Source organism: Colius striatus, chromosome 27, assembly GCF_028858725.1.
Source record: "Colius striatus isolate bColStr4 chromosome 27, bColStr4.1.hap1, whole genome shotgun sequence".
Classification (NCBI taxonomy): domain Eukaryota; kingdom Metazoa; phylum Chordata; class Aves; order Coliiformes; family Coliidae; genus Colius; species Colius striatus.
The window spans coordinates 1534864-1561228 of NC_084785.1; the positions used below are offsets into that span (position 1 = coordinate 1534864).

General features: G+C 53.6%; 1 protein-coding gene across 5 annotated transcripts in view; it reads left to right on the forward strand.

Moving 5' to 3' along the window:
• PEBP4 (phosphatidylethanolamine binding protein 4) overlaps window positions 1-26365 on the forward strand; it is a 79520-nt gene that overhangs the window by 18188 nt on the left and 34967 nt on the right. For all 5 annotated transcript variants that reach the window (XM_062015785.1, XM_062015784.1, XM_062015782.1 and 2 more), the window contains exon 4: window positions 24471-24569. In XM_062015785.1, coding sequence (XP_061871769.1) covers window positions 24471-24569 — 99 coding nt within the window. The remainder of the gene's footprint in view (window positions 1-24470; window positions 24570-26365) is intronic.

Below are 26365 nucleotides of genomic sequence, written 5' to 3' on the forward strand. Positions count from 1 at the left end.
GCCTCCCCGGCGCCTGGGCTCTGCCCCGACTTCTGAGCTACCAAAGTGCCTCTTGGAGGGCTTAAGTGTGGGGTTTTAAAGCCAAAATGAATCTGTGTGTGTGTGCTGACAGGCTCTTCTGGGCTGCAGCCACCCTGTCCTCTGCTGAGCTGCTCCCAGAGTCCTCTGGAGGTTTGTGTGGTCCGCGATGCAGCCCCTGCTGTGCACCTCTGAGGAAGGCTCTGCTTTGCTTTCTGTGCCTCTTAGGAAGAACTTTTGTCACTGGGTGAGTTGTTAAGTACTGGAACAGGCTGCCCAGGGAGGTGGGGGAGTGCCCATCCCTGGAGAGACTGCAAAGCTGAGGTGCTGGGGTCCCTGGGTTAGGGATGGGCTGGGCAGGGTGAGGTGAGGGCTTGGACTCTATGAGCTTAAAATCTTTTCCAACCCAAACAATTGCCTGATCCTTCCTGAGAGAGCATCTTTGATGGAAAGCACTGGAGGAGTGTGGGGTGTTATTCCAGGCAGGGGACAGCTGATGCCACACACGATGAGAACCTCTTCTCATGAGCCATCTTGGCACAAGTGTCACTTCCCATCTCTGTCATTACCTCCACGTCTGCTGGACATTTAACCATCCTGGACAAAGAACTGTTCCCCCTTCAGGCAGGGGGGCAGGCAGCAGAGATGGCAAGAACCTACAGGTCATCAAATCTCCTCAGTGGCCTGTGCATTGGCATCTTCCCACGTGTGGGACAGCCACTTGTGCTTGTTTCCCCAGCAAAATGCTGGAAGCAGCTGCTGATTTTCCTCTTGATCCCGTGTAGATCCAATCCAGTAATCAAAGTTTAAGCTGCTTTGGATGAAATAATTGCTTAACAATCATATAAGACAAAGTGATTCAACAAATGACAATTAGGACTTGTGATATACAGAACAGATGCATTCAGTGTAGCATATTATAATGTGCTAATACAAGATTGACAGCACAATAATAGGAGAGAACAGCCACTCAGCCTATAATTCCAAACCAAATGTGAGGCTGTCCACAGAGCTCAAATCCAAACAGGCTGTAAAATTAGAGGTAAGAAGGCACAAGTTTCACAAAGGCTCATTAGCAGGTTGGCTGTGAATTTTCAAGGGCAGGGGAGGGGAAAATTTCCTGCTGGAGAATGACTTGTAGGCTGTGCTGAAGAAGGGGTTTGGAAGGGGGGGGAGGAAGGAAAACTCAACCTCCTCGTGTCTGTGTGTTGGGAAGTGAGTAACCTCTGTCTGCCTGGCTCTCAAACAGGCTCTAGCTGCTGCTGCCTGTATTAAACCCCAGCTCTTTCTGGAGCAGAGCGTGGCTCCTGTGACCTGGCAGCCTCCACAGCCCTGTGCCAGGGGATCAGAGTTATCAGCTGGTGTTACTGTACAGCACAGGCTGCGTGGAGCAGACAGTGGTGTTAAGGACCAGATGAAATGAAGCCTGATATGAACACAGAGGTCTCAGGGGCATTCCCCGTGGCACTTGGGCACTTCCCAAGCCCTAAATGATACTGATGGGTGACAGGGCCACCCTTTAGCCCTGTCCATGGCAATTAAGGCAAGCTGGCTTGTGCTTGCTCTTCTCTTTGGGTAAATCAAGAGCTGGGGACGTGTGCAGGAGTGGGAGCTGGCAGCCCCAGCGCCCTGCGTGAGCGGGGAGCACACGGGCACGTGCCCAGGCAGGAGCTGGAGCCCACCCTCCCCAAACCCCTCACCACAGGATACACACTATGAGCTGCTCTTCTCTCCCAGAGCTGCTTTGGGAGCCCAAGAGATCAAAAAGGAGCTAATATTTTCAGCCCAGGTGACAAAACAGCCCCCAGCTCACGTTGTGCTTTACCCAGCCCGTGAGCTTCCCCACCTAAGGGGTCATTTTATCATATTTGATTATGAAATGAACATGCCAGGGGGGAAAAACCCCATATATATCTCTACTTTCTGTATGAGGGGGAGGATGAAAAGGTTTGGTAATTGAAACTTGTGTCTGTCAATGCTTAACTCAGGGAGCTGATGGTGTTGCTCCTGCAGGTGTGTGTTTGGTACCCAGTCAGCCAGGCTGGTGCTTGTGTGTGTGCAGAGCTGGGATGTGCTGGATGCTCTGTGGGATTCCCAACAGACACATCCCAGGGAGTGTGGGATCCTGCCAGGGCCACAGAGGTGGGAATTTGGCTTTTATTTTGGCTGGGTGTTGTGGGTTTATTGGCTGTGCCAGGGCAGCCTTGTAACCACTTTGGTTTTAACGTGTTGACCCAGGACCTGCAGCTTTGGGGTGTCAAAGATGTGTCCTTGGGGTGGGTCTGGCAGAAAGAAACTGAAATGTATTTACTGGGGCTTTTAATTGCAAAGACAAAACATGCTGTAGAAGCAAATGAATGCATTGGAAACAACTTCATTCTTTTCTTTCCCCCCCCCACTCCTCCTCCACCCTGTGCTTGGAGGTTTCTCTGGGTGCCAGTGCCATCAGACACTTGGAGTTTAGAGAGTCTCAGCCTGAGTGACAGTAGAGGAAAAGGCTGCAAAGCTCAACTCCTCCCCTCATTTAAACCCCCTCCCCACTTTCTTTTTGAGGAGCCCCTTGGGAAGTGCCACCCCCACAGAGCCCCAGTCAGCTGCCAAAGCCCATCTGGGGCTTCAAAGCCGGGCTCCCCAGCACTGTGGGTGGCAGATCAATGAGCCCTGAGGTGAGGTGTCACACTTACTGTGTCTCCTGCTGTCCCCAGGACCTGCCTTGACTTTTGTAGGAGAAATGAGCAGGGTTTGGGGTGGGCAGGAGGGTTTTAGGGCAGGAGGCAGGCTCCTCTGCCTACCCACACCTTGGAAATGGATTTTGTGGGACCTGAAATCGTGTTTAACCAGGGGGTGGTGAGCTGGGAATGGTTCCTAACACCCTCCTCACCTCCCCTGCATCCTCCTCAGCTCCTCTGTGTGCTGTTGGCACTGACTCCACAGGACAGTGGTACCCAGTGGGGAAGACATCCCTCCTGCCCCTGACCTTGTTGGGGCTGGGAAAGGCTCTGGGGCCAGACCCACAGCAGGTTGGGGGGAGTCTCTGCTCCATCAGCTGCCTGTGGTGTGCCAGTCCTGCCCCTCCCTGCTCTGCACAGAGGGGCTTGGGTGCAGCTGGGCTCTCCTGAGCATCCCTGGCGTGTGCTGAGTTGCTGAGTGGATGAAAAGCCATGAAGCACCAGAAGGGGAAAACACTGTACAGGAGAGTTGTTCACCCATAAAACACCCCCTGACCCTGCTGTGTTGCTGGAACCCTCCCACAGGACTATCCAAGCATCCTCCCTCCCCTCTCTGACTTGGAGGGTTCACTTTGGCACTGGAGCTCATTTAATCAAAGCACAGCTCTCTCCAGGTCCCTTTTCTACAGGGAAACCCCCCTCTCTCTCTTACTTTCCTCCTCCAGCTGTGCATCCTGAGCATCACCTCCTGCTCATGATGGCATCCCAGGGAGCTCAGCCTCAGCACCGGGCTCTGAGCCACAGTGTTGGGAGAAGCCTTCCCTGGGAGCCTTCCTCCCCTGCAGCATCTTCCCCGGTGCCTCCCCTGCCAGCACAGGGGCCTTTTCCACAGATGAGTAATTCCTCCCAATTTGGGGGCTCCTTCCTGTGCTGTAACAAGCCTGAGCTCTCCTGCCTTTCCCCAGCTGCCAATCTGTGCCAGAAACTTCCCCCTTTTTCTCCCTGAGGCGGAGGGGAGGGGCTGGGGGGGGAGATCTGGGTTATACAAGCTGAGGTTGGGGCGACTATTTTGGATCCCTCCTTCCTGCCTCCAAATTGCAACTTGCAAAGTGACAAGTTACAAAACACTTGACTCATTTCTCTCTTTCTCACTGCTTCCCACCCCCCCCCCCCCCCCAACTTCACTGAGAAGCTTGTTCAGATTTGGGTTGTTTTATAGGGGGAAAAGAGAAATGCTAAATGGGGAGGGTGGGGTGAGGTGGGGGGAGGAGGTTGGGAGCTGCCTGGGTGCGACCCCCCCACGCAGGGTAACTCTGAAGCTGTGTTTATGTAAGCTGCTCATGTTCTGCTGAGCTGCAGCAAGAGCTGTTGGCAAGTCAGAGGAAAGCCCACGTCTGCCCACGGAGGATCTCCCGAGCAGGGTTGTGTAACGGGGAACCAGGCAGCCCAGGCGTGCTGGGGGGACAGGGAGACCTGGGGGTGGGAAGGGGAAGGAGCAGGATAAGTTTGATAGGGCTGGGAAAAAGTCTGTGTGATGTGGCTGAGGGAGAGGAGGTGGCTCAAAGGGGTTTGGGGATGCTCAGGAGGGTCCCGACCTGCTACAGATTGGCACGTGGGAGCAGCGTCCTTTAAACCTGCCAAGGAACTCCCAGCGTCTCTGTCTGTTGGGATTTCGGAAGGAAAGAGACTTTGCTGGCAGCTGAGATTCAGGGCTGTGAAAAGTGTCTGTCTGACGTGCTGCAGGGAGAGGAGGCAGCTCAGAGAGGGATGCTCAGGAGGGCCTGGCACCCACAGCCTGGCACGTGGGAGCACGTTGTCTTTTCAACCCATCGAGTCAGGGCGTGATTTCCAGCATCTTTGTTTCTTGGAGTTTTGAAGAGACTTTTCTGGCAGATGAGTCCAAACTTGAGGCAAATGTTTGCCATGTTTCCAAAGCCTTTTGATGGGAGCAAGTGGGCCTGATCCTGAGCAAAGCCCCTGTTTGCCACAGGCACTTTGCATTGAGCATCTTGTGTGTGAGAGCTTGGAGGAGTCACATTATCACTCCAAATGCTGTTTCACAGAAATACAAGAGGAATAACACACCCAAAAAGCAGGTGCTGATGCTCCCAGCCTCTGGGGAACACTGTCTGGGTGATGGGCTTGGAGTTGTGTCATGTTTTTATCCATACTGATCCATGCAGAGCAGAGAGTCCCCCCCTGCCACTGCTCTGCATAAGAATGCACCTTCATTTCCATCCTCACTCTCTCCCCACTGTTGGACCCTGGGGGTTCTTCTTATTTATGTGTAGTTTTATTTTCTTTAAAGGTGAGGGAAGGGAACAATAAAACTCCACCACAAAACCACCCCTGTCAATTCACCTGTTTCACAGGAGTTTTTTTTTAACTCCTATTATTTCCCCTCCTGAGTTTGTCTAAGGCACAGAAATAAAGCAGAGGAGGGAGCTCCAGGGGAGGGGAGAGGAGATGAGGGGGAGGAATGTGTTTTGGGGCAAAAAAAGAGGAAGTTTATAACTCTTTTTGCTCTTAACTGGAGCAGCTAGCTGCACTGCAAGCCACTCACCTTGGGATTTAATAACTCCTTCTCCCCAAGCCCAGCTGGGGTGTTGTGTTGCTGGGTGTTACTTTGCTTGGCATCAAGTATCAAAGCCAAAGCTGTGGTTTCTAATCAAATACATTCCCATTGTCATTGAAATCATCATTTTCTGCACCTTGCTCTCTGCCTGTGTTTTGGGTGGGAGATCTCTCCTTCCCCCACCTCCCTCCTCCTGGCCTGATGTGGGTTTCTTTCCCTTCCCAAGTGATGCTTTTGGCACTGGCAACACAAACTCCCTCCTTTGCCCCTGTCCTGCTGGGGTTTGGGTGAGAAGTGCCACTGTTCCCCTCAGCTTGCCTCTGATCCAATAATAAATCAGTTATCATACCATCTAGGAGATATCTTTCAGCCAGGAGGGGTCTCCCCTGATGTGAGGGGCTGATGCAGAGTCAGGTACCAGGTCTCACCAGCCAGCTCAGGGGCTTTTTGTGACCCTTTCACTCTTGGCTGACACTTTATTAGCAGCAACTCATCCTCTGGAGCAAGCATTTCCTCAGCACGTGCCCATAGCCTTTCTTCCTTCTGAGGTGTGATGAGTTTGCAGGGCCTCAGGGAAGGGTCCCAGTGAGGTGGGTGGCTTCATGGAGGAGGTTTCTGGGTGAAGAGGAATCCGTGAGCTCTGCTGCTTCCCACCTGGCTGGGCTTAGCATCCTTCAGCAAAACTTCTCCCTTTCATGTTTCCCTCTTCCCCACTGTCTCTTTAACTAATCATTTGATCTCTGCATCTCCACCAGAAGCTTCAGAGCCTGACCAGAAATTAACAGGCAGGAGTGAAGCAGCGGATCAAAGCTGCTGCGGGTTTGGGGCTGGGAGCAGCGGTGGCTGGTGGCAGAAGAGGGGACAGGGGACACTTGGGGACAGCAGCTCATTGTGTTCTCCCCATGGCACAGTCCTGGTGCTGCAGCAGGGAAGCAACAAAATGTAACCCCACTCCCTAGTGCAAAGGATCTTTGCCTTGCTGCAAAGCGGCCGTCACCCTGGTGTCAGGCCTGGGCTGGCTTCACAGAGGGGGCTCCCAGAGCCCTCTCTGGAGGGTTTCCCCACGTTTAGAGGATGCTGCAGGCAGCCCATGGGTGTGCCACGGGAATTCCCTCATTAAGCAAATATTTGGTGGGTGGGAGGAGGAGGAGGAGGAAGAGGAGGAGGAGAGGCAGCAGCGCTGCAGCTCCCAACCCCCCAGCCTCCCTCCTCCCGGCCCCTTCCCAGGCACTCAGCAGCCCTGGGGGAGGGTGATGGCAGAGCAAAAGCAACCTGAGGCTTGGGGCACAGCATCGACCCCACCAGCTCTGTGAAAGCAGAAGGGTTTTCTCTCTACTAAAGCTCTTGTCATTGCTGTGATGCTGCCTGGACCCTGCTGCACTTTTGGGGGGTGAAGAGCTGGAGATGGGGGGGACACACCAGCCCCGTGGGTCAGGATTTGGTTGCTGCTCAGGGCTTTGTTCTCTGGCTTGTTCTGCAGCTGCTGGGCTTCATCTCATCCCTCTGGAAGTCTCTGCTCCCAGGAGATGTCCCTGTTGACAGAGGGGCCAGCCGATGGATGGGTCAGATTTCTTCCAGCTGGAGACAAAAGCCTGGGAATTTGAGTGGAAATGGAGCCATCAGGGAAAATATAGGGCACTGGGGGAGCAAATCAGTTTGGCTGGTGGCACTGGCTGCTCCTGGCCACCTCTGGGCTGACACTCTGACATCAGCCTCTCCTGAGCCATCTGTGAGATGAGCCAGCCTGGGCTCAGCTGCTGGCAGAGCAGGAGACCAGAGCTGACCCCAGTAGCAGCAGCTTGAGCCCTGCCAACCTGGCACCTTTCCCCAGTGAAAAAGAGAGGAAAGGTTGAGGGGAAAAAAATGATACTTTTAACACCTTTTGGTCTTTTCTTGCTGGAACATCACCACAGATCCCAGTCACTGCTCAGTGGTGGCAGGGACCTGCCAGGGCTGAAGGGGAGATGCTCCTGGAGTGTTCACAGCAAAAACCCTGTAACTGGGAGAGGGATATGTGGAGGTGGATGAGTGTAGGGGACTCCTGTGGGATCCCTGCCCCATGTGCTCCCCAGGCAGCTGAGAGTGGCTGCTGCCTTTCCAGGAAAAGAGTTGATCAAACCTCAGCCTTTAATTATTTGCACCCAGGGTACCAATTGCATCACCACCTAAAGGACTGTTGTCAGCAAGAGCCTGAGGCCAGGAGGCAGGACTGCAGCCCAGGTTGCTGGGCAAAAGGCTTGTGCTTTTGCCCTCCTTTGCACACCCAGCAGCATTTCAGCACACACACTGTAAAGCACACAAAAAAAGGAGCCTCCTCCAGGAGGGAAATGTGCAATTAAAATACCACCAGCACAGCCACACAAAAACCACCCCACCCCCAGAGCCGTGGCAGTCTCCAAACAGTGAATTAAATCAGGATGAAAGGCAAACGCTAGCTCTGGCAAAACCTTAGGAAAGGAGCCATCGGCTCTGCGCATCGTCCTGCGATTTCAAACCCCGCCAATGGAATTTGGCCGCTCCATTCCCTTCCCTGTCAATCAGCGTCGCTGCTACTGAGGCTTCCTCCTCTTTTTAGATTCCCCCGTCTCTTCTGGCGATGCCCAGAGCTCGGTTGTATCCCAGCCAGGCAGCCCTCATCACCAGGCGACTCGAGCAGCGGGGGAAAGCAAAACCACCCAAAAAACGAGAGACGTCGCTTCTCAGACATAATAGTAAAAAGGAGGCGGTGGAGAGGGGCGGGGGGACGACGGCTCCGGCTCTATTTCTGCTCTGATATGTCCTGGCACCGACGGCAACGCATTCCCCTGCCCCGCGCGATGCTGAGCCGAGCCGAGCCGAGCCGGGGCGCGCCTGCTGCGGGTAACGGCAGAACGGGACGTGCGCGGAGGGCTCCGACCTGCGAGGGGTTTCTGGGAGCTCCCCAAAGCCTCCCAGCCCCGGGGATTGAGGCCGCTTGAGGTGCTGCACCCTGCCCTGCCACAGCCTCGCCGGGCGCCCGTGAGCTTTGTCCCTGCGCGGAGAAAGTTGGATGGCAGTGAATGTGGCTCGACGTGCCCGGTCCCCAAGCATCCCAGCATCCCGGTCCCCAAGCGTCCCAGCATCCCGGTCCCCAAGCGTCCCTGCTTCCCAGCATCCCGGTCCCCAAGCATCTCAGCATCCCGGTCCCCAAGCATCCCAGCATCCCGGTCCCCAAGCGTCCCTGCTTCCCAGCATCCCGGTCCCCAAGCATCTCAGCATCCCGGTCCCCAAGCATCCCAGCATCCCGGTCCCTAAGCATCCCTGCCTTCCAGCATCCTAGATCCTCAGCATCCCAGTCCCACATCCCAGAACCTGAGCATCCCAGACCCTGAGCATCCCAATCCCCTAGTATCCCTGCCCCTGAGCATCCCGATCCCCTAGTATCCCTGCCTCTGAGCATCTCAAACCCTGAGCATCACAAACCATGAGCATCACAATCCCCCAGTATCCCTGTCTCCAAGCATGCCAGACCCTAAGCATCCCAGTCACCCAATATCTCTGTCTCTGAGCATCCTGGACCCCAAGCATCCTAGTCCTCAAGCATCCCTGCCTCCTAGCATCCCAGTCTCTGAGCAGCCCTGCCCCTAAGCATGCCTGCTTGCAAGCATTCCAGATCCTGAGCATCATGGTCCCTGGACATGCCAGTCCCAAAGCATCTCTGCCTCCAATTATCCAGGACCCTAAGCATCCTGGGCTACCTAAGCATCCCTACTTCCAAGCATCCTAACCCCCAAGCATCTCTGCCCTGTGTCTTTCACAAGGGCAGCTGCCTCCCAGCCTCTAAAATCTAGTGCTTTAATAACAGAGCACTTGGGCTGTAAAGGGACCGTGGAGAGAAGGGGGGAAATAACAGGGGTTATTGGTTCATGGAGTGTTCCCTGACCTGGATTTGGCTGTTCCCAGAATAAAAGTGAGCTATGAGGGCAGGGCTGCCTTAATGAAAATGTGCCTAATGGTCTGTCCCTGGGGGCCAGACACCAGGCTGATGGTCCCCAGACCCCCTTTTCGTGCAGATGTTTGCAGCACTAACACGGCCCTGGCTTCTGCACCAAACCTTGGTGCATGCTGTGCTGCTGCATGAAGCAGCCCCTGGCAGAGGTTTCATCTAAGTCCTGGGCTGTTGAAAATACCCAACAGGTTGCTTTTATTTATTTTAAAGGTTTTGTGTTTGAAAGTGGCTCTCTAGGAACTCCCTGGGGCTGCTCTTGCTGCCTTGGTGCATTCAGACACACCTGGGAGCAGCTCGAGGGATGAAGTTGGGCTCAGATCTCAGCTTTTACCTCATGGAACCAAAAAAATCCAGGGTGGGAATGTAAAACCTGGCATCCCAGGGGACCACCCCTGAGTGGCTGCACAGCCAGGGTTGGGGGTGATGGCTCTAGGGGGGTTGGTTTGTCTGGGGAACAGCATTAGAAGTAAGCGGTGCAGCGCTGAGCGGAGCAGCAAAGGGCCTGGCCACAGACTGCTTTTTCATTTCAGAAATGTCACTGAGTCACCAATGACTCAGAATTATAATGGGAGACATTTCCAACCTGGTGCATGACTCGGAGATGTCTTCCAGGGATATTAGAGCTGTTTGTAAAAGCCAAGGCCTTGCCCTGGAACTCTTCCCCTCTCCCCAGCTGAGCTCTGTGTGTGTGTGTGTGTATCCCCCTGCTTCTCCTTGCCAAGGTGACAACTCGTGGTGAAGTGGCATCAGGGGTGTGGTTTCAGGGCTGAGGATGTTGTCAGTGCCCAGTGGGAGCAGGGGGATGCATTAATGCTCCCCATCAGGTGGCAGGGCTCTATTAAAGTGACTCCCATCACCGTTGCCTCTGGCCTCTCCTTGACTTGGGGCAGACAGCTCCATGTCAGCTGTGTAATCTCAGTGCTGGGGCAAGCAGAGGGGCAGCAGCTTGCCCACCCTGGGCTCCTGCTGCTCTGCCTCTTAGGGACAGATGGTTCATCCCCTTTCCCAGCATTTTGGGTGCAAGAGTGGCTTTTTTTCACTGTTGAAGCTTTGTGTGGCATCGCTGCCCGTGACAGGGGCAGCACGGGGCGGGTTTCTGTGTCTGAGCATCATCTGGGTTATCCCTCTGCCACTCTTTCCTCCCCATCTCAACCAGGGGAATTGTCCTTCCCATTCCCAGTGTGCCCATTTGTCAGGCCCTCAGGCAGCACATCCTCAAGTGCTGGCTGGTGGGTGCTGTGGTGGGCACCCAGGGCTGATGCTCCCCCTTAGAGATGCCTCAGCACCCAGCTCTTCCCACGGCTCACCTTAGCAGACACAGCCCAGCACTATGTCTCCAGACCCAATTAATTAAGCAGGATCGCTATGAACTAAATTAGGGAAGCATTTGATCCAGTTAGACCAGTTCCAAGCTCTCAGGGTGACTGGTGTGGGTCTGTGCCAGCATCAGCCCCGGTGTGATGCCCAGGAGCTGGGCTCGGGGAGCTGTGCACTTCCCTCCTTGCTGGAAATACTTTCTCACCAAATAGCATTAAATATTCCTGAGCTGTGAACATCTTGGACTGATTTTATTTTCCATAAATAAACTTGTTGGGAGATATTTGGAGATGGGCCTAAGCTGCAGAGCTTGGACTGGCTCCCAAATCTCGCTGCTGTTTGGGCTCGAGGGGTTGGTTCAGGATCGTTTCGAGCTTTTCTCTTGGTTTTAAGGGCTTGAGATGAAATAACATTCAAATGAGACCCTTGCAGTGCTTCCCCAAGCTCCCCAGTCCCCCTGAGAGCTGCTGGTGGGCACAGGCTCTAGGGCTATATCTATACAGGTTGCTAGAGGGGCTGCTCTGGAAGCCCCTCAGAAGTGATTGCTGCCTCTGGATGTTTCCAGGGTGGCTGTCTGGATGCTGCCCCTGTCTCCAAGAGGTCCCAAGCCCCTGTTAGTCGGGCTGGGCTGGTGGATGCTCTGTGCTTTAGGGCGCTGCCTGCACCAGCACCACACATTTTATGGGGTGCAAACCCATCCCTGTCAAGCACGTGAGGTCTCACTGACAAGGCTGTCACAGAGTCTTGCTGGAAGTGGGTTACTGTCCAGCTTGGGTAAAGGAAGAGAAGAGGGAGGGAAAGAGAAAAAGAAAGAAATCAGTTATGCTTGTTTGTTTTTAATTGGGGAAACGAAGTGGGAGAGCTGTGAGGGTGTGTTTGGCACCCTGCTCCCTCCACAGCCCATCCCTGGGAGGCTGGATCCTTGGGGTGAGGAGGTGAGGGTTTAATTCCCTTCCCTTCCCAGAGGGGCTGAGCTCTTTCTGCTCATCTACCATGTGCCTGATTAATTATGACAAGTACAGGATTGCTCTTTTGGTGAGCTCCCATGCTCCCCAAACCCCTCGTGCTCCCTCACCCTTGCCTTCCTTTCACTCAATTTTCAGGTTGATGCTGAGCATGACGATGGGAAGAGGAGTCTAATCCGAGCCACAAACTCTGTCACATCCTCATTAATTTGGCCATGTCTCCCCTGGTAGCCTTAGGGGACCGTCACATTTGTAAGGAGGCTCCGAGGAAGCCGTCACTGCAACAGCTTCATTTTGACAGCTGCCGTGCCAAAAGGTGCAGCGTCAGGTTTTGCGGTGGCTGCCGGGGCTCCAGCTCATTCCCCAGGCAGGATTTGGCCCTCCCCATGTGAGCTGTTGCATTTCTCTCCAAGGACTTGCATTTTGGTTCATTTCTTTCACCCAGGATGTGGCCACTGCTCCCACATTTGCTGGTGGTTTCAAGCTGAGCTGGGCAGGGACCCGGAGTGAGGAGGATGCTGCTGGTGTTCCATCACTGACACATCTGAGCCCTTGGCAGAGCTCCAGGGTTTGGCACCAATTCTGCTTTTCTTCTTCCCCTTTTTATTCCTAAATGGAAACATTTGGTAACAAAACCCCCAGGGCAAGGTTCCCTTCCCAGGGAATCCTCCCCCCTGTGCCAGGGTGAGGGTCCTTTGCTGGTTTGTGTAAGGGCAGAGGCTGATCCAGAGGGATCTCAACCCCATCCTGGGAGCTCTTCTAACCTATTCTAATGCAAATGTGGATTAGTTGATAATCTGGATGTCGAGTGGATTATTTCATCCCCAGATGAGCTGCTCTAAGGGAAATTTTTGTTCTCTTTCAGTGCATTGAAGCAAATAAACCCCCCCCCAACCCCCCACACCCCACCTCAGCTTTAGGCTTTACGGCCAGAAACGGATGCAAGAAGGACACTTCTCTGTTTCCCTCCACTTCTCTCTTTCCCTCTGCTTCTCCCTTTCCCTCTCACACCCTGAAACAAATGAAGGAGCAGGAGCTAATGACACCCTGCCACAGCTTTATCGCGTCTGCACGTTAATTGCATCGGCAAACATTTGTATTGCAATTAAAGCGAGGAGACAATAAACCACCAGAAATCAATTAAACCAGGATCCTGGCTGCTGTGGGAGCAGCATCCTCTCCTCTTCCCTGTCCTGCTAAGATGCAGGAAGACACAACCACATCCTGCTTCATCCTATCCTTTCCACACCCCAAAAATGGAGCAGGGTGGACTCTGAATTGCCCAAATGCTGGAGCATCCCTGCCCAGGGGTGTCACAGCATCTCTGCCTGCCCTTGGAACTGATGGCTTTTGGCAGCTGAGGGTTTGTTCTGGGTGCTGCCAGGACAGGGAGCAGAGGCAACACCCCTACACTCCCACCATGGAGGGATTTAGGTTTGGTTTGGGAGCTTGGAGCAGCAGCAGCAAGGTGGTTGGGCTGTTGAATCTACTGGGCTCAGCTCCTGCCAGGGCACAAAAGGAAAGGTGCAGAAGATGTGGCTTATTTCTAAGAGGATTGTCAGCATTTTGGGCATCAGCAAGCAAAGGAGCTCTGGCTGTTGGTATACACAAAGCTGAGGTTTTGCTTCAGGCTGCTGCTGTGGGCTTCTCAGCACCTTTTCACACTTTAGGATCAGCTTTTTGCTTGGTTCACCCCCCTAAATAACACGAGTTTGGCTGGCAGATGCCAACCCCCACCTTGCTCCAGCCAGCACCAAAGGACCCTTTACCCACAGAGGTGCAATTCACCTCGTGTGTCACACACTCTGAGAGAAAGAAAAGGAGTAAAACCCACCAAAACAAACCCTTCCCCTGCACGTGCAGCTCCTTCCCTCGGGAGAGACTGAAAGAGAGACTGAACTGCACGTGACAGATGTTAATCGCATCATTTAATGCACTCCTGGAAGGCACTTGGATACGGGGCTGTGCAGGAACCCCTGCGGAGGAGAAAAGACTATTGTCTCTTGTTTCCCCCAGCACCCAGGGAGGAACAGATAACCCTGTGTGATACACAGCTCACCCAGAGCTTTTAGGTGAAAGAAAGCAGGGAGTTTTCCAGTCTGTGCCTGGTGAATACACCCGTTCCCACACAAATCAATTCCCCAAAAAGCCATTAAAAGCCACTTTGGGTTCATCTGCAGCTCCCCAAAGGGCTCTTTGATGTGGAGGAGGAGAGAAATACCACGGGAGTGATCCCACCTGAGCATCCCTCTACCAAACCCCTTCTGGAGGGGCTGGGGAATAATGAAAACCCATCAAGTGTTGGTTGGAGGTTGGGGAGGGGCGATTTGCTGGCAGCAGGGAATTGTGTTTGCGAGGCTGAAGCAGCATCCCGGCTCCCTGATTGAATTCCCCCTCGGTGACCCAGGGAGGTAATTGCAGCTGGGGCAGATGGCACCCACCGTGGCAATCAGCATCTCCATCCATCACCCAACCTGGGAAGAAATTGAGGCAGGATGACTGAAAGGTCCATCCAAGTAACAAACTTATTGACTAATAGATTTCTTAGTCATGAAGTCCCCGGGCTCCGCTGTGGACCGAAATCAAAGCAATTATGGATTTAAATGAAGCTGGAATCCATGGGGCAGAAAATGCTTGTTTTTGAGTAAGATTGGCCAGAGGTGGATGACCTGTAAAACCCTGGGTAATGAAAGCTCTTCACAGCTTGCAGTGTTTCAGTGGTTGGTAATTGCCACAGTCTGTGATACGGGTCTGGCTGCGTTAATGATGCCCCTGTTCCTTTTCATAGGACTCATTTCAGCTTCCCATTTTTCTGAGGGATTTCAAAGCAAGGAGGCAGCGTGGAAATTAACACATTAACGTGGCCCTTTCCTCACTCAGGGTCTGTAACACATTATTGAAAGCTTTTGCCTTGTATGGATTAAGCAGGTGATAGGGGCTGGGAGCCTCGGGACAAACAGACCCTCAGTGCTGCCCCTTTGGGTGACCTCAGTACCAGTTGGGTTCTCTTTAGCATAAGATGGATGTGTTAGAATAAAAGATCCATTAGGTAAAACACAAGACAGAGAGGTTTTGGATGGGAATGCAAATCCTGTTAACTTCTAAATGACACCCAAAAAAAAGCCCCAGATCCAAAGGAGACAGTTGGCTTCTCCTCTTAGTTTATTATTAAATATTTGACTAGGGAGGGAAGTTCTGAGCTTGAGCATCTTTTCCCTCCTGTTCCTGGCACGAGTAGTTTGTGTAGTGGGGTGGGTTATTTCGAGGTTGTTTTGCCAAGTTTCTGAGTGGAGATAGACTGGTTTTGGTGGTGGGGGTGTCAGGGAAAGGCTTTGGCTGCACTTTGGGATCCGTGAGACAATGCTGGGGGTGACTCCTGGCAGGTAAATGCAGGGGGTGGATGGGTTGACCTTCCCTCCCTGAGGATGGAGATGGGCAGAGCAGCCCGGGCTGCTCCTGAAATGCTTTGCTTTTTCCCCTAAATGAGGAGAGCTCTTCTTCCCTGCCAGCCTTTGCAATCTCAGCGGCCCGAGGCGGCGGCTCCAGCTCCCCAGGGACTCGGGGATTAATTTCTTTCGGTGACCCTGGGGGCTGCTGCAGCCTGACCCCGGGGCCGGAGGGGAGCTGAGGTCAGAGCGAAGGAGCAGAGGATCCCGGCAGCAAATAAGAAGCAGCTTGGGGCACTTAAGAGTTTGAACAAGACGGAAATGGCATTTCCAGTTAACTTAATCACCGCGCCGGCTCCGGCTCCGTGTCAGCGCCGAGATTCAATTACCGGCTCCCGCCGGCGCGCTCCCCGGAGAGCGACGTGTCACTGTCCCCCGCTCCGACTGCCAGAAGCGCCGTCCCACACTGTCACCCTCCCCACGGGACCCTCATGCTCCCGCAACGGCCTCGGGGGCGGCCGGGGGTCCCTGCGGGTCCGTCTGCGGCCGGTGAGAGGGGCCGAGGAGCGGTTGGGAGTGATGAACCCAGCGCCGGGAGCTTGGAGGGATGTGAACTTGCGGTGTTGGTCCTGTAAGGTGGCGATTTCCCTCTTGGAGATGGAGAAGATGAGGCAGCGGTGTGGTTTAGTGACCGTGGAGGGGGTGTTGGAGCTGCTCAGCAGCATCCTTCATCTCCCTGCTCAGAGGCGAGAGCAGTGCCGGGCGGGTCCCCACACCAGCCTTACCCACACCTGCACGGGTTTAAGGGCTGGTCCCAGCGAAGGAAGGGACTGGAGAGGGGACTGGGAGGGGCTGGACATGCCGTGGCCGTAAATGAGCCCTAATTCCCCCTTGCAAAGGCTGTGGGGACATCCCCTGTGGTGATGGCAATGCTGCTAAAGGATAATAGCTCAGCTGCCTTTCCTACAGGCTGGATCCATCCTCATCCCCACATCCTCTCAGCCCTTGCTTTGTGCCCAGTTTGGCACTGGAAAACTGGTGCTGGTGTTGAGCATCATCCACAGCCCCAGTAGAGAGGTGAGATTGTAACAGGGGGATCGTCCCCTTGTGCTGGGGCTGCCCCTGCAGCTGCTCTTTCTTTCTAGAGAGGAAAATCTGATCCAGAAAGCAAGAAAACACTCGTTATTTCATTTTCCCCAGTGTTTTTCTGTGCTCATGGGACTGTAATGATATTAATTGTTGTTTAATTTGTGCTTTGGCAATTCATTTGTGCTGAGCTATTATTTTACTGGAGAGACAGCAATGCTTAGTCCCCTTTTGCATCATCATCCTGCCATCCATCCCTCCTGCCACCCTCCAGCCCTTCCTCCCAGGTACCCAGCCATCTCCTCATTCCATCCACCCTCTTTCCAGGTGCCTGTCCATCTCTCCACCCCCTCCCAAATCTCCTCATTGTCCTCCTCCTTCTTTATTGTCTTGTTAATCTTTGGTTATTAGACCCCAAAGCTCAATCTATTACGTGTGTCACCAGTTCCTATTTACCTGCACAGCTGGGAACAGCCCCAGACTTGTCAGCTCAGTGTTACCAAGGGGGGAAGCTGGGCTCCAGGTGTCCCTCATGCAGGAGCATCCTTAATCCCCACCCTAGCATCCCTCCATCCCCACCTGAGCATCTTTCACCCCCACCCCAGCATCCCTCCATGCCCACCTGAGCATCTTTCACCCCCACCCCAGCATCCCTCCATGCCCACCTGAGCATCTTTCACCCCCACCCCAGCATCCCTCCATCCCCACCTGAGCATCTTTCACCCCCACCCCAGCATCCCTCCATCCCCACCTGAGCATCTTTCACCCCCACCCCAGCATCCCTCCATCCCCCCTCAGCCCCACTTCCCCAGATAATGGGAGCAAGTTTAAAAAACTTCAAGCCTCTTCCTTGCACGCTGGTGACTGACACAAATGGAGTTCATATTTAATCATCTGTTAACTCGTTGTCTATTATAGCTCTTTAATAGCACCATAGATATTCTTAATGAAGCATGATTTAAGGTATTTACAGCTCTAGGACCGACAGACATCACTCACAGTGTGCAGGTAATGAGGCGTAAAACAGCTCTGGAAGCCGTAAAAATGGGAGAGAGAGAGTGAGGAGGGAGAGAAAGCAGGAGAGGAGTTGGGAGCTGAATTGTTCCGGGGTTTGTTTTAAAATGTTTAGGCATTTAAAGTCATTTCAGCTTTCCCGAGGTGTCTGGTAGCACCGAGTTCAGCAGCTCCCAGCGCTGGTAACCCTTGACTTGCCAAGGAAGGGTTTGGCCCCACGGTGCTCCCTGGCTTGGGGCAGCTGCTGCAGCAGCTCCATCCCTTGTGTAGATGGGATGGAAGGTGGGGGAAAAACCATTCTGAGGGTCTGCAGAGCAAAACCTGCCTTTTGTTTTGAGGTGCATTTTCCTCCTGACAGTGCTGTTTGCTTTTGCCACAGCCACCATCATCCCTTTGCTTAGGGTGGGGAAACCATCACCCTTTCCTTTGCTCCTTTGTAAATGTCACCCTGTGCAATTCCCCTCTCCTGGAAAGAAACAACAAAAAACCCCAAAACCCCACCTGAAAGACTCCCAAACTCCAACAAGCCTCAACACAACCCCCCAAAAACCCCACCACAACCCCCCAAACCCCAACAAACCCCAACACAATCCCCCCCAAACCCCACCACAATCCCCCAAACCCCACCACAACCCCAACAAACCCCAACAAACCCCACCACAACCCCCCAAACCCCAACACAAACCCCTCCAAACCCCACCACAATCCCCCAAACCCCAACAAACCCCAACAAACCCCACCACAACCCCCCAAACCCCAACACAATCCCCCCCAAACCCCACCACAACCCCCCAAACCCCAACAAACCCCAACACAATCCCCCCCAAACCCCACCACAATCCCCCAAACCCCACCACAACCCCAACAAACCCCAACAAACCCCACCACAACCCCCCAAACCCCAACACAAACCCCTCCAAACCCCACCACAATCCCCCAAACCCCAACAAACCCCAACAAACCCCACCACAACCCCCCAAACCCCAACACAAACCCCTCCAAACCCCACCACAATCCCCCAAACCCCAACAAACCCCAACAAACTCCACCACAACCCCCCAAACCCCAACACAAACCCCTCCAAACCCCACCACAATCCCCCAAACCCCAACAAACCCCAACAAACCCCACCACAACCCCCCAAACCCCAACACAATCCCCCCCAAACTCCACAACCCCCCAAACCCCAACAAACCCCAACACAATCCCCCCCAAACCCCACCACAATTCCCCAAACTCCACCACAACCCCCCCAAACCCCAACAAACCCCAACACAAACCCCTCCAAACCCCACCACAATGCCCCCAAACCCCAACACAACCCCCCAAACCTCAACAAACCCCAACACAAACCCCCCCAAACCCCAACACAAACCCCCCCAAACCCCCCCAAACCCCATCACAACCTCCCCCCCCAAACCCAAGCCAGGCTTTGGAAAATAATTTGTGACAGAGATGCCATTTTGCATCAAAATATTGTGTGCAAAATGTCAAGTGTCCCCAATCCATGTGTCCCCCTGTGTGATAGTAATTGGGCTGGAAGGCTGAGCTCTGGCACCGTGGCCGCTCGCCGCCGCCTCCTCCTCACACACCGCTCGGGAGATGTGTCGCCTTCCTCTGAGTCCATCCTGCTTTCTCCTGCCCCAAGCCTGGGATGATGCTCATTAGCTCAGCCACGAAGCTGTGCCACCCAAATGGCAATAAATACCTGCTGGGAAAGGGAGGGGGGATGGAGTTGTGCTGGGGAAGGAGTAGGGTGGGGGGAGGCTCCTGGAGGGGTTCAGTTCTCCTTTGGTTGGTGTTTATTGGGGTTTGCTTCTGGTGGGAAGATGGACAGTGCTTGGGCTGAATGTGTTGCCCTTTTTCCCCTGCTGTTTAGGGTTGTGGGGATGAGGATGAAGAAGATTTAGACAGACCTCAGTGTAGGAAACAGCCTATTGCTCTCCCCTCTCCCCCAAAGTGACTCTCTCACCAACCTCTTCTTTAGAGCATCGTAGACCCCTTGGAAGAGTTATCCCACTCTCTGCTCATGTGTAACACACCCATTGCCATTTTATGGCCAGGAGGTGGTTTATTCTGCTACAGGGAGGGGGCAACAAACTGTAACAAATCCATAAAGGACCCTAAGCCTGGGAACAGCCCTTTAACCCCTCAGCATAACCACCCTGGATTAATCGATTCTGATTAGAACACGAAGCTGCATAAATATTTGTCCACCTTGGCTGCAACGAGCCTCGAGGGAGACAGAGGGGATGGGCTGAGTTGCAGAGTGTTAGAAAGTCAATGAAGTTCCCTCTGGCAGCGTGGGGCTGGAGGGAGGGAAGGAGGGGGGGAAGCACAGACCTGCAGCTGGGGGACTTGGGTCAAGCCTTGCCGTGCAGTCGCTTGTCCCCTTGGGCAAGTCCTGCGGAGCAGGGTTAATACTGCTGACCTGGTTTCTTTTGCAAGAGGAGAGACAGGGTAGAAGTGCTGAGGTGCTGGTTTCAAGTAAGAAGGTCCAATCCTGCCCTGCTCTTTCCCAAAGCCATGAGGATGGACTCAGTTGCAAACAACCTTTTTCCCTGCCTCATCCTTCCCTGCCCACCCCCCTCCAAGGCTGTTATCCACTGAAGAAGGAGCTAGAATTTCTCTCTGGCGAAGCATCAGCAGCAGAATTGCTAACTATGTGCCCATTATAGAAACTTTTTAGTACTGGGGACAAGCCAAGAAAAAAGCCCAGATTGACTCTGAGCTCTCAGCTGGTGCTCGCAGCGTTTGCACCTCGCAGGAGGAGCAGCAGAGCTTCTTCCCTGAGAGGGTTCTTAGACCCTGGCACAGGCTGCCCAGGGAGGTGGTGGGATGCCCATCCTTGGAAGATGTTTAAAAGACACGTAGGTGAGGTGCTGAGGGCCCTGGGTGAGTGGTGGGTTTGGCTGGGTGAGGGGAGGGCTGAGACTGCAGCAGCTTCGAGGGGTTTTCCAACCAAATCGTTCCGTGGTTCTACGATCCTGTGACTCTCACAGTGGTACAGCCTCCAGCCATCACCTGGGAGATGTTTCTGCACCCTGCCCACCTCTCTGCCCATCCAGGAGCTCCCACTCTGGCAGCTCCCTCCAGCAATATTTAGATTTGGGGGTTTGCAGTGTCACAGATCGAGTTGTGCGTTGGCTGTTGTGAGCTCCCACCCAGCACCATGGCCCTGGGATGCAGCACCACATCCCATCTCCACACTGAGGGCCTGGCCAGCCTTGATCTTGTGCCATCAGCCACCCTGTAACTCTTGGCAGTGAAGTGCTAGGGGCTGTGGTGATGCCAGGATGCCCTTTGGCTCAGCCTAACGTGTCGGTGACATGGTTTGCTTCCCCTTTAGCTTAGTGAGGAGCTGCCAAGGATGTGGGTGGCAATAGGTCAGCTGGAAATCTCACCCATTTCCTTGCATGCTGAGGGGCTGGGTGCTCCCAGCAACCCTCTATCTGGGCAGGTGCAAATGAGGAGCAGCTTTGATGAGCTGAGGAAGATCCAGATGGACTCCCCAAAATCAAGCAAACCCTCTTATACCCCGTGCAGGGGCAGCAGGCAGCAGGCTGGGGGCTGCCTGGGGCTTTCCCCATCCCTGTGCCTTAGTTTGGGGACTGAATCTCTAAGGTGAGTGTGGCCTGTGCTCCAGCCAAACACAGGCATCCCCACAACCACCCCAAAACCTGCCAGGGCTCTGCATGTGTGCTGCTTCCATGTGCACTGGTTTCCAAGGAAACCGCTCGCTCTACATGTGTGTCACTTAACACCCTCTTTGCTTTCATTTGGATAAGTCTTTAATTCCTGTGCAGCCCCAGCTCAGTGGGATCTATTGAGCTCTGTGTGTGTGTATCCTCAGCACACAAATCCCTCTCCTGCCTTGCCTGCCTCTTGAAAAGTCCCTCCCTGCTCGGAGCAAGTTTCCCAAACCTGTGTGTGACTGGAGTTAGCTGATGCTTTCTGCAGCAATAACTGGGTGTGTGACTGCTGCTTCCCTCCACAAAGAATCAGCAGGGCAAACGTGACATGCAAGGGCTGCTGTCAGCTGCCACCAGCTCTGTGGCTTCAGCTCCAGTGCAGGTGTCAGAGCAGGATGGGGTGAAAAGCAGCATCTGGGGGGAATCAGAGGCTCTGGCTGCAGAACTGAGCCCTCAGGGGAAGCAGCAGCTCGTGGCAGGGGTTAAATGCTAATTGTGAAGTGCTCCAGTGAGAGGAATGGTTGGGGGAGCAGGGAAGGGTGGCCTGTGGAAGAGTGGACCTTGGAAGGGTGATCCTTGGAAGGATGGCCTTTGGATGGGTGATCCTTGGAAGGGAGAACCTTGGAAGAATGGCCTTTGGATGGGTGATCCTTGGAAGGGAGAACCTTGGAAGAATGGCCTTTGGATGGGTGATCCTTGGATGAGTGATCCTTGGAAGGGTGATCATTGGATGAGTGATCCTTGGATGAGTGATCCTTGGAAGGGTGATCATTGGATGAGTGATCCTTGGGAGGATGGCCTTTGGATGGGTGATCCTTGGAAGAGAGAACCTTGGAAGGATGGCCTTTGGATGGGTGATCCTTGGAAGGGAGAACCTTGGAAGGATGACCCATGGAAGGGTGGCCTTTGGAAGGGAGGACCATGGAAGTGTGGCCCTTGGACAGGTGATCTGTGGGATGGTGGCTCTTGGAAGGGTGATCCTTGGAAGGATGCCCCCTGGAAGTATGGCCCATGGAATGTTGGCCCCTTGGAAGGGTGAGCCATGCATCAGCCCAGCAGTGTCCCCATTGGCATGATGCTGGTGTCCCCACCACATCCCACGTGCCAGCAGCTCCTCTGTGCCCCAGGCTGAGGGCTGAAGGGTGGCAAGGTGTCAGGAGGGTTTGTTACCCCAAATTCCCAGCTGTGGTAACCCAAAATGGCTTTTTTTCCTCTCTCCCTTCCCTCTGCAAAGTGACACCGTGCTGGAGGATGGAGGAATTGTCTGATCTAAAGCCACTTTCCTCCTCTCCAGAACTCCCCAGGGCTGGTTCCTGCCTGTGAAGCTGAGCAGCTCCCGTGTTGCTCCGGGCTGGCTCCTGTCTGGAGCCCTGACAGCAGCTAATGCTGTTAGTCTGTGTCAAGGAGGGATTGCAGCATTAAAAAATACCCCTAAAATCACCAGCACTCAGCCTGCTCTGCTGCACAAAGCAGCCACCCCATGACTGGGGGATGCAGAATGGCTCAGGGACACCAGCCACAGGGTTTGGGTGGCTTTGGGGGTGATTTTGAGGGGCTGCTGGGGCTCTGGCACGGGATGCACCAGCACCTAAGCACCAGGAGATTAACTCAGCTCCTGGAGGGCTTTGCTATCTTTAGGTGGAAGGTGAGGGATTGGGGCTCTTAGGGTGGCCTGCAGGTAAAGAGAGAGAGAAAAATCCCTCCAGCCCAGCCCAGCTCAGGGTCGCTGACCCCAGCTCCCATCCCTGTGGGGGTCTGGCCTCAGCAGCCCCCAGCCTCTTGTGCCACCACCTTTCTAGGCCACAATCTGCAGCGAATCCCCAGCCTGCTGTTAACTCCCCTTGCACTCTATTCTCATGTTTGCTGTTATTTTTTAACACTTTCCCCCCTCCTCCCCTTACTCCCTTTCTTTTCCCCTCCCTGTGCATAAAAGCTCTCCCCTCTCCCCAGAGCCTGCCTGGAGCGAAGGCATGGGCTGTACAACTGCAATTATTTCGAAGAACAGATGGAGTGAGGAGCAGAAAGTCTGTTAATAGTAATAGAAATGCTACATGTTAACCTGGACAGCACACGATGACAGTCCCATGACTACACGTTCTGTTCCCACCAGCTGGGCTCCCGAAGCAGGAGCCGAGAGATTCACAAGCGCCGTGCTCAGCTCTGCACCCTCCCCAAAGTTAGAGCTCAAATTCCTTCACACTTCCAGCTTTGGGGTTTTTTGGGTTGTTGAGCTCTTTTTTTTTCCCCTACACACACCCCTCCTTCCTCTTCCCCTCCCCCTTCCCCTCCTCCTTTGCCATTAGAAGCTGATTTGGGTGCTGGTGAGGGATTGTGCTGCTTTTTATCCGGGATGCTGGTGGTGATGCAGCTGTGGGCACCATGGGAAGGGAGGTGGCAGCTTTGCTCTGAGCTCCTGAGCTTCCAACACAGCCCTTTTGCCACCCTCACATCCACATGTTTGGCTTAAACCCTTCACCCCATGATGCTGGGCTGGGATTAATGCACTGGGGCAGCAGTGATTTGCCAGCCCCTGCTCCCAGGCAGGGCTGTTGCATGAGTTTGGGATTTTCTCTGCAACTGTTGCTCAAAGGGGTTGAAATCCAGGTTTTCTGGTGAGGAGCTTGCAAAGGGGGAAGGGGCTATGGGGTATCTCTGGGTATGGCAATACCCCAAGGACCCAGCCCATTGCCAGAGGTTGGGAAATGAAGCAAAAAGGTTGTGTCTCAGCCCCCCAAATCTCACTGTGAAAATCCCTGCCTGGTTTCACAAGCAACCAAGGAGAGGGGGGAGGTTGATTTAGCCACAGAGCTCCAGCTAATTTCAGTGGGAACTGCATGGCTAAATCCTCCAGCCCTTTGTGAAAGCTCAGCCCTGGGGCAGGCTGGAGCAGAGCGTGGCACCGCTGGCGAGCTGACAGATGCACCTGGAGGTTTTATTAGGATATAGATCCCTTAATCTGGGTGCTTGCAGGATAATCTGGTGCCTGAGGTCCTGCCAAATCCCCTGAGATCAGCAGGTTTTCTAACCACAGCCTCCAGAGGTCACTTCAAACCCGGCTCCATCCTCAGGAGATCGAAAGATCCACGCTGTCTCGGAGCACTGGGAGCACCTTTGGGTGCTGAGCACCCTTGCTGAGGACCCAGGGTTGGCTGTGGAGGATCCTGGGTGGTTGAGCCCACATTATCCATGACTCTCTGCTCTCTTTGTCTGGTTGCCATCACCCAGGAGAGGCTGCCCAGCCCCCCAGGTGTGTGGTGAGGCAGAGGCTTTCCCTTCTTGCAGCATTACTGCCTCATCTTTCGGTTAGTTTGGGGTTTGTTAGGTGGAGCTTAGTGCCCTGCAGCCACCCTGATGGAGACTGGGACATCCAGCCTGTCCCCAGCCACCCCCCAAGAGTTGGAGCATGCATTTGATCCCCCAAAACATCCCATTCCCCTTTCCCAGGGGTCACAGCCCTCGGCAGCAAGTCCCCTGCAGCACGGTGCAATGCTGTGTCCTGCACTGCTGTAAGATGGCTCTTAGGGGAGGAAATTCTCCCTGGTGCCTTTTATTTGGAGGTGGCAGAAAGCCCCTGCTCTTCCTCTCTTTGAAGAGATTTTGGTCCCGAGGAGCAAATCCTCCCAGGTGGTTTCATGCCCTGGTACCTGCTCATCACTTCACCACCTCTGCCACGTTTTGCATGAATGAAACCACCAAAGTGTGTGTGGGGGAAAAGCATCTTGAGGGCTGATCAAACCCCTGGGTCCTCCCCACATCCCCATAACACTCTCCTCTCTTGCAGAGCAAGAAGTATGTGCTGGTGCTGGTGGATCCCGACGCTCCCAGCAGAGCCAACCCCAGGAAGCGTTTCTGGAGGCACTGGCTGGTCACTGACATCCAGGTGAGTCCCCATCCCCACTCCACAGGGCCCAGATTTGGGCTTGCTGGAGCAGTGAGGTGTGTGAGGTGTTGCTGCCCTGGGGGGTTGGGTTCCCATGGGCTGCACACCCCTCTGAGCACAGCAGCATCGTGGTGAAATCCCGAAGGATGAGGGTTTGCGAGAGAAATGTAAATGCTGCTCGACGTGTAGGTAGGGGAAGTGCTTCCTCAGGCTATATAGAGCCAAGCTGGTCCAAAAATATTGCTGGGTTGGGTGGGTTTTTTTTCTTCTTCTTCTAAGGAAATGCTGAAAAAAAACCCCCACTTTCCAAACTCCCCCCCAGCAGGTTTCTGTGCAGACACAACCCGTCGCTTCAGACACCTCTGGGTAGAGAGGTGATGGTGGTGAAAATCTCCCCAGCCACAAGTTTTCCTCTCCCTTTGCATTCTTTTCTTTTCCTTTAATCCAGTTTGGGAAAAGAAAACAGGGGAAGGAAATAGGTTGGGGTTGAATTCCTGCAGCTTCCCAGCCCTGGCAGCAGTGCATCCCTCCCCAGTGCATCCCAGCGTTTACTCCCAGCAAGGTTTTGGGAAGTCACTTTGTACCTCTCCTGCTTGCTTTTATCTTTAAAGGGATGAGGTGTTTCAGCCCTTAAATCAATCCAACTAATAATCTCAGTACTAAAGTCTAATTAAGATATCAATTAATTTGCAGAGTGCATTTAACAGGAGCTATCTTCTATTATTCTCTGAAATCCCTGCCGAGGGCTTTTTTGTACAGATCCTTTAATTAGAATTTTTAATTGTTAATGGGGAATATTGAGCAAATTAAAAGTGGATATGAACCCTTTCCATGAATTTTCATAATTGGAGGAGGAGGAGAAGGAAAAGGGCAAGTGTTGGCAGTAATGGCAGAGATTTGGGGGGTCTGATCCTTCTGTGTTCCTAACGACAGGGGCTGCAGGGGCTCTCTTTAGTATTTACCAAATGCAAAGAAGCCCAAGCTCTTGTTTTCCCTTCTGTGCACTGATCCTCCCCAGGCAGTCACTCTGCCTAATGATTCTGGCCTTCTTCCTTGTTTTGGACTACCAGATCATTTAAGGAGAGCTGGGAACTGGGGGATTGAAACCAGTTCTCCAGTGTAAATGGAAAGGGGAGGGGGTTTATTCCCCAGCTTGGTTTGCAGGATAAAAAGTCAGAAAGCTACATGCAGGAGGGAGGGGAAAGATTTGGGGAGCAGGAGAAGGTTTTTCTCATCTCCAGGTGCCACATCTCTGCCAGGGATGAGGCCAAGCCCAACCCCAGCTATTCCTGAAGCACTTTTATTATGAGACAAACACGTGTCTGTGTATATATATGAGCAGAATTAATCATCCTTATGAGTCTCTTCCACTTGATTCTGTGATATACCATATCAAACCACGTGTCTGCTGCTATTATGTATTACACATAGTAAAATGTATGATGATATGAGGTAAATATCCCACATACATCTCGTGTGTATGTGTGTGTGTGTGTGTGTGTCTCCTTCCCATGTATACACACACATAGGTGTGTCCAAAGCACCATCATGCTCTCTGACACCACCATCATCATCCTCACAGGGCACTGGCACCAAACCCTCTTGCCTCAGCCCTCAGGTAGATCCCCATTGCCAGGGGGTAAGTTTGGGGAAGGGATCCCAACATCCCCCAGCTCCAGGGCTGGAGCTTTTCCCCCCAGATCCATTCTGCAAAGCCGGCGGCTCCCCGGGCGTAGACACATGGTGTCTCGTTGAAATGCAGATCGTTGGGGGGTATATGGAAGTCTTGGCTCTGA